General features: G+C 43.7%; 1 protein-coding gene across 1 annotated transcript; it reads right to left on the reverse strand.

Annotated features, from left to right (window-relative positions):
- Positions 1 to 142: 142 nt before the first annotated feature.
- F5891DRAFT_974256 (uncharacterized protein) lies at positions 143 to 6,057 on the reverse strand (the record flags this gene model as incomplete). Its single annotated transcript, XM_041376445.1, has 24 exons — positions 143 to 829; positions 884 to 1,135; positions 1,187 to 1,374; positions 1,424 to 1,603; positions 1,642 to 1,760; positions 1,814 to 1,942; positions 2,004 to 2,263; positions 2,288 to 2,392; positions 2,437 to 2,621; positions 2,950 to 3,365; positions 3,414 to 3,557; positions 3,601 to 3,665; positions 3,700 to 4,011; positions 4,063 to 4,260; positions 4,316 to 4,478; positions 4,567 to 4,598; positions 4,652 to 4,718; positions 4,772 to 4,838; positions 4,892 to 4,959; positions 5,015 to 5,080; positions 5,135 to 5,201; positions 5,483 to 5,505; positions 5,672 to 5,908; positions 5,951 to 6,057. 24 exons carry the CDS (start codon positions 6,055 to 6,057, stop codon positions 143 to 145), a joined length of 4,137 nt encoding a protein of 1,378 aa, XP_041233137.1.
- Positions 6,058 to 7,593: the final 1,536 nt, after the last annotated feature.

Genomic DNA, 7,593 nt, shown 5'->3' on the forward strand with positions numbered 1-7,593 from the left:
CATGAGTAATGACCTATATTCAAACATGTATGGCCAGTGCCATATTGAATATTTCTTTAAGTCTCAAGCACAGATATACAAAACATTGAATCAACTCTAAGCCATTGTGATACAAGATGTATGGAATGATATATCAAATATTTCAGACATTGTACTTCTTTGGAGGTGCTTTGTCTCTGGCAGAACGACAAGGTGGATCAGGAGGGGAAACTTTCACCTTTTTCTTGGTTGGTTCCTCCACATCTGCAGCAGGCCTCTTACCCTTCCCTTTAGCATTGGATTTCCTCACCCTCTTGTCCACCTTGCTTGCTTGCTTAGCCAATCTTTCTTCTTCCTCGACCCTCTTCTCCTCCTCAGCCCTCTTCTCCTCCTCAGCCCTCTTCTCCTCCTCGACTCTCCTTTTCTCCTTCAACTTCCTTTTCTCCTCTGAACGCCTCTTCTCAATGTCTTTCCTCACAACAGACAACCCCAGGCTCTCATCTTTCAGCATGGCTTCTACTGCTGCCCCTATCTCTACAACCTTTTCCTCAATCTGGTCGCCCATCTGGATGCCCAAGATCGAGTTACCCAAGTAGTTAGGTACATCATCTCCAGCTTCGTCGGCTTCATACTCCTGAGCACGACGACACTCACGAAGTAGGAGTCCAAGTCCCAGGGCCACAACCATGCCCCATCCACGAGAATCGAACTGGTAGTTACTCAAATGCTCCAGGGCGACTGAGGCAATTTTCATATCCTCATGGATGTCTTGAGGCAGATATGCCTGAGACCATGTCCAAGAAGCCCAGACAGGAAGATGCTGTTTCCTTGACTTTGAATCTGTTCTTTGCTTTAAAAAAGACAAAATCAATGTAAAATCATGAGGTTAAGAGATCTGACATACCGGAAGCTTCTGAACCGCAGTAAGAAGACGATGATATGAAGGGACAGTAGAGAGAGACTTGAGGTAAGGGACCATGTCCCTAGCAAGATGGTATTTTGGGCTGGACTCAGGAATGGTCGGAGTCTCCACCTCGACATCATCTTCATCTGAAGAGCTTTTACCATTGGTGACCTTGTTCAAGAGTCCTTCCTCATCTGAAGAGACTTCAACATAGGCAGGCTTCGTCCTTGACTTGCCCTTTGCAGCTCCTTTCTTAGTGTGAGCATCATAGAAATCAGCTTGCCTATATCCAACAAAACGTACAATCGGCATGTCATGACTAGCACGGTCTTTCCAGTGGGAGTAGATTGCAGTGATCGTGTCCTTTTGCAGGTGGGAAGGATCCCTGATGACAACATTCTCAGGAATGCATCCTGAATCAAGGTAGTGAGTGGGATCGGTCGACATCTCACCCCAGGGCACCAGAGCCCTAGGATTGTTGGTAATAACAGCTGGGAAAAGTGAGTAAATGATACAATCACATAAGACAAATCAACTCACCGTAGGCCTTTTGAAAGACAGCCCGAACAAGCTGTTGTCTGTGCTTCAGCTTGAGACATACAAAGCCTGTGGGTAGGCAAGGATAACCATCATCATCGACCTCAACAGTGAGATCTGGGAGATTATTTTCATCGTCATCCTCTCCATCACTAACCTCTCCATCGGCTGACAGACTTTTAGCTACCATATTAAATTAAAAAATTAAAAGAGACATTTACCATATTCTCCTTCGAGAAGCCAGTTGGCAAGACGATCTTGAGCATGTTCTGCCCATTTCCGATTGTCTTTGGTCGCCTGAGTAAAAGGTTTTTTGGCCTTTTGTGGCGAAGTCTCCCAGCTTTAGAAACAAGTTAGTCATGATTAACAATATGAAGCATCAAAAACACTTACACAGTAGTTCCAGGAGCTTTTCCCTCACCTCGGTCATGGGCTGTAAGGATGACGACATGCAATCCCATGGTTCTCCGGACCATGTCCATAAAGTCCTCCATCATTTTTTTCTGGTTATGGGTACGGTATCTATTGATGTATTGTTGAGTTATATAGCATGTATGCCAATAGAATCTTGGGAAAAAAATACCTGTCCTTGGTATCTGCAGGAGGTCCTTCCTGGTTCCATTTTCCTGCAACTCGCTCAAGCTCCTTCTTCACCTCAGGGGACATGGCCTGGTGCCACATGCGGGCCAATCTTGTCCTCTGACCCATAGACTTTGGGTTGGAGGTATCTCTGTGCTGCTTGTCATATTCTGCAAATTCATCCTTAAATAATTTTTGGATGACATCAAAACCAGAGAATTCTGTCTTGTACTTCCCAGCATCCTCAGGCTTATCATCTTCCCTCTATCTCACCATCTCTACAGTAACAGCATCTGGAGCAGATGTGTCCTTAGTTCCTCCCTCAATAATCTCTTCCTCTGCCTTGCGATCCTCATCATCTTCCAGGAAGTCCAAATAATAGGCACGAACAGCCTGTATTGATTAGATTAGTATAGAACACAATTATAAAAGCTCACCTTGCGCAGATTTTTCTCAGGAAGCATGACACAAGGGTCTTTGGCTGCTTCACTGCTGCCTATAGCATCTTTGATTGTCTTGAGGATGCGAGCCCTGATGCCAGAATTTCCTTTAGCTGCTACAAAGGAATCTTTGTGTTCATTCAACACATTGCTAAAAACAAGAGTCCAGCTGGCCATTATATCTGACAAATAAGAATCACAGGGATGCAGGCCGGTACAAGTTTGCAGATGTACTGTTGGACCAGACTTCATTGTTGAAAAACTCAACATTACAAACAAGGTCATGTGACAAACACGGTCATGTGACATTTATGTTGACAATTTTCACTATATTCAAAATCCACAAAGTGCATCTACCAAAGTTTCATTCACAAACAACCAAACATTATTGTCTAAAGCTAAGACATATATGAAGTGACCAAATTTGAGTAACCAAAGAAAGAAATGTACATAATCAAGTCAACAATGGCTTCAAAGGTACATGCATCCATGAACACCCTTGCTTCCTACCTGATGTCAACATGATGGCCCCTTCAGGAGGGCTGAAGGTGAAAGACTGGGTGCAGGTGTCATTCTTGCACTCAAAGACATAGACCTTATCCTTGCAAGCCCTCACAAAGACTGACCTCCAACAATCAGTCCACCCACAGCTTGGGCATTGGATTGGCAGGAAGCCACCCCAAGGCCGGGACTTGACATCAGCCCATACAAACTTGGAGACCTTCAGACTACCCACAAGTGGTGTCAGTAAGAAGACGTCAGTGTGGCGACCAAGTTTGTAAGCTTGCGCCAGCATGTCACCAAATGCGAGGCCAATGGGGCAACGTTCCACAAGGACTTGTTCAGTGAATGCCAGGAGCAAATGGGACGCAAAAGATGGTTGAAAATGTGCGGCATTGAATGCGACTGTGGCAGAGAACTTGTGACTGTTGGAATGTCAGATAAGATAAAAAATGCAATTTAAATGAACTTACTGAACTACTGCGCGTTGCAATCCTGCAAATGAGTCACTGTTGTTGACAATTGCGCTGCAGCACAAGAGCCACAGGTAGGTTTCGTCAGCATGGTCCAGGAGAGATTGCCATGGACTAAGGATACCCTCCAAGAACTTCAAGTCTCTAGTTAGTAATCAGTGGCAGAAAAATTTAACAAAAAACTTACATCTTCAGTTGGGGCGCCAGCATAGTGCTTCTCGCCATCCAAACTGTACCCGGCAAAAGGATCACCTGAATCATTGTCAGTGTGAGTGGATATACCAACCACCACACGTTCCCATGCGAACGAGTTTTTGAGGTCCTTGATGATTTGACGGACGGTTTTGCGGTAACCGGACGCGTCAGAGACAATGTTGTAGGCGATCTCGCGATATTCGATGCCGCCGCTGGTGAAGTAGGGTTGAAGGAACGAATGAGCCAAGGAGAAAGGGCTGGCCGTAGTGTTGAAGTCAACAAGGATGAGGTGAATGAATATCACCGGTGCCGCTGAAAGTTCAGCACACGATGAGAGCTCGAGGGAAGCGTGGACCTGTAGAAAAGACTTGAGGACCGGGACACCATTAGCGTGATAGAAGCCCTGTCATAGTATTAGTTGTGAATGAACAAATGATGAAAACAAAACACTTACATAGTACGGTGCGCCCTGCTGTTCCAGGGCGATGTGACAACATATGCACTTAAAAGACACGTCCTCATTGAGGATCGTGTCTTCAGTGCCCGGAGGGAGGCGCATACACAGGCGGCACATCACTCTGGGGCAGTGGTTGCACATAAAGAGTGTATTCTCTTTAAATGATGCAGAGCCATCCCGGCAGAGGATACAGAACTGTTGGGAGAAGAAGGTACATTAGCACACATACAGCAAGAAACAAAAGACTTACCTCATTGTGATGAACCGGTTTGGACATCTCCAAACTTTGGCCCCCAGCCGGCTCTCTAGAAAGGCTCTTGGCGGCGGTCTTGAGTATGTTAAGGTGTACACGTGGCGCTGAGCCACCAGTGCACTTCTTTGCAGTGTTTTTGGTGCGCGCCATGATAGAGAACCTAAAATTGTAGTCAGTATGCCACAGCGTCACACAACAACAATAAAAACTCACTAGTAACGAAAGAGACGCGTTGACAAGAGACGCACATCCACAAAACACGTGTTGACGAAAGATAGAACTAAATTTGTAGTTAGTATGCGACAGCGCCACAGAAAAAGAACAAAAACTCACCAGAAATGAAAGAGACACGTTGACAAGAGACACGTGTCCACAAAACGCGTGTTGACGAAAGATAGAACTAAATTTGTAGTTAGTATGCGACAGCGCCACAGAAAAAGAACAAAAACTCACCAGAAACGAAAGAGACGCGTTGACAAGAGACGCGCGTCCACAAAACGTGTGTTGACGAAAGATTGAACTAAAATTGTAGTTAATTTGCCACTGCGCCACAGAATAACAACAAAAACTCACCAGTAGCAAAAGAGACACGTTTACAATAAACACGCGTCCACAAAACACGTGCGTTGAGCAAACGTTGGCTGAAATAGTAGTCAGTATGGTCACATAGTCACAAACAAAAGAAATAAAACTTACAAGTGACGAAGACACGTTGACAATAGAGACGCGTCCACAAAACACGCGCGTTGAGCAAACGTTGGCCTGAAATAGTAGTCAGTATGTCACATAGTCACAAACAAAAGAAATAAAACTTACAAGTGACGAAGACACGTTGACAATAGAGACACGTCCACAAAACACGCGCGTTGAGCAAACAGTTGGCCTGAAATAGTAGTCAGTATGTTACATAGTCACAAACAAAAGAAATAAAACTTACAAGTGACGAAGGAGACGCGTTGACAATAGAGACACGTCCACAAAAGACAATTGTGCGCAAAAACCAACCACAATTGTGCACGTGATATTCCGGCAAACAAGAACAAATCAACAAATGGTACATCAACCATTTCCATTTCTCCCACGGTTCGTTTCTTTCAACCTTTAACCATGTATTGCAACACTACTCATCCTCCTTTACTCTACCATACCTTCCTTGCATCTGACCTTTGACTACTTGCAGACTGCAGCTGCAAGTAGTCAAAGGCAGCGCTGCAGTCATCAAGCCCATAATAACAAGTAAGTTCTTTGTACATCCGCTTGACAATACTGATTTTTTTCATATTTATTTACAGTTCTTGTTAATAACTGGCGCGCGCCTTAAAGGTGAGTCTTCTCATTCTGCCAGCGGCTCACTTTTCTTTAGTTTTTTTTAGATATATTCTTGGCCATCCATGTCCCCAGGGACTGGCGCCTCTCACTTTGGGCTCTGGGGGATAATTTTTTGGCCATCCATGTCCCCAGGGACTGGCGCCTCTAACTTTGGGCTCTGGGGGATATTTTTTGGCCATCCATGTCCCCAGGGACTGGCGCCTCTCACTTTGGGCTCTGGGGGATAATTTTTTGGCCATCCATGTCCCCAGGGACTGGCGCCTTCATATATCTGTCTCTCCTGTTAAAATCTAATTTACTAACCTGCTCTCTAGCTTTATCAGATCCACTGAATTTTCCGGCTTGTTTTTTGTTTTGTTTTCAAGTCTGATTTGTGCTAACAGTGTTTTTTCCAGCTTTATCTCACACATTGTCTGGTAGCGGTTTTGATGAGGTAAGTGTCTTTTCAAGATTCAAGATGATACTGATCTTTGCCATAGTTTTTGGTCTGCACTTGATGCGCCTCCCATTTTTTTTTGACATGTTTAATTCGGTAAGCGTCACTTTAATATTCAACATCATACTAACTATCATTACAGTTGGCTCATTATTAGTTTACTTTTTTACTTTGCTTCATTTACTGTAGGGTGCAAGGCTAGGATGGAGAGGGCCCCTCCATCCCTGTCTTGCATCATTTACCTTAGTTTTTTCTATCTTAGTTTTTTCGACTCCAACTTGTACTTTGCTTGGTGTAGAACATAGACTAAATGTATCACCCTTGTATGGGCATATTCTGGACATGTGACTCATAACTTTTTGCCCAAAAATTAAGTCACGTGATCGTGAGAGTAATGCAAGGTGACATGCGCCTCACTGACTGCACCTCAATTAAAGTAAGTTTGGAAAGAATACAATCTGTTTGTTGCGAGCACATCATTTTTGTGAAGGGACAGGGCAGCTGCGCCCATGGTGTCATCAGTGAGGTTGAGCCAGCCTAGCTGATCACATCAGCCTCACTGAGAACACCACAGTCTAACAACCAGTCTTCTCCAGTAGAGTAAGTTTGATTATATATTGTTTGAGCCTCACTCATTTCAGATGCTCACCTTCTATATCTAATAGCGAAAGAAAGTGAATCGTTTCTGTTGCGAGTACATCATTGCCATGTACTCACAACAGAAATGATCCACTTTCTCTCACTTATAGATATAGAAAACAATAGGCTGGTCCAGCCTATGTAGTTCACCACCTTCTATATCTATGAGTGAAAGAAAGTGAATCGTTTCTGTTGCGAGTACATCATTGCCATGTACTCACAACAGAAACGATCCACTTTCTCTTGCTTATAGAAAACAACAGGCTGGTCCAGCCTATGTAGTTCACCACCTTCTATATCTATGAGTGAAAGAAAGTGAATTGTTTCTGTTGCGAGCACATCATTTTCATGGCAATGATATACAAGCAACAGAAACTGATCCACTTTCTCTCTCTTATAGATATAGAAAAAAACAGGCTGGTTGAGCCTATGTAGTTCACCTTCTATATCTATGAGTTAAAGAAAGTGAATTGTTTCTGTTGCGAGCACATCATTTTCATGACTGTTGAGGTCAATGATATATCTATAAGTGAAAGAAAGTGAATCGTTTCATTTTCATGGCACAGGGTGGCTGCCCCCATGGTGTTCTTAGTGAAGTAGAGCCAGCCTAGTTAATCGAGTCAGCCTCGCTCACAACACCACAATTAAAGTAAGTTTAATTGTCTACTGTCTCCTCTAGTAGAGCAAGTTTGATTGTCTATTGTTCGAGCCTCACACTTACTCTACTAGAGGAGACTAGCTATATGTGGTCCAATTTAAAATTTAATTAGGGTGTATTAGGCTATTACATAATGTGTTCTAATTACATCACAACTAAGTTCAGTCAACATGAGTCCGGAGCGCGAGAACTTTGGTTCACTTTTTTTCACTC

The sequence above is a fragment of the Suillus fuscotomentosus genome (genome assembly GCF_016647785.1).
Source record: "Suillus fuscotomentosus strain FC203 chromosome Unknown F5891scaffold_2, whole genome shotgun sequence".
NCBI lineage: Eukaryota > Fungi > Basidiomycota > Agaricomycetes > Boletales > Suillaceae > Suillus > Suillus fuscotomentosus.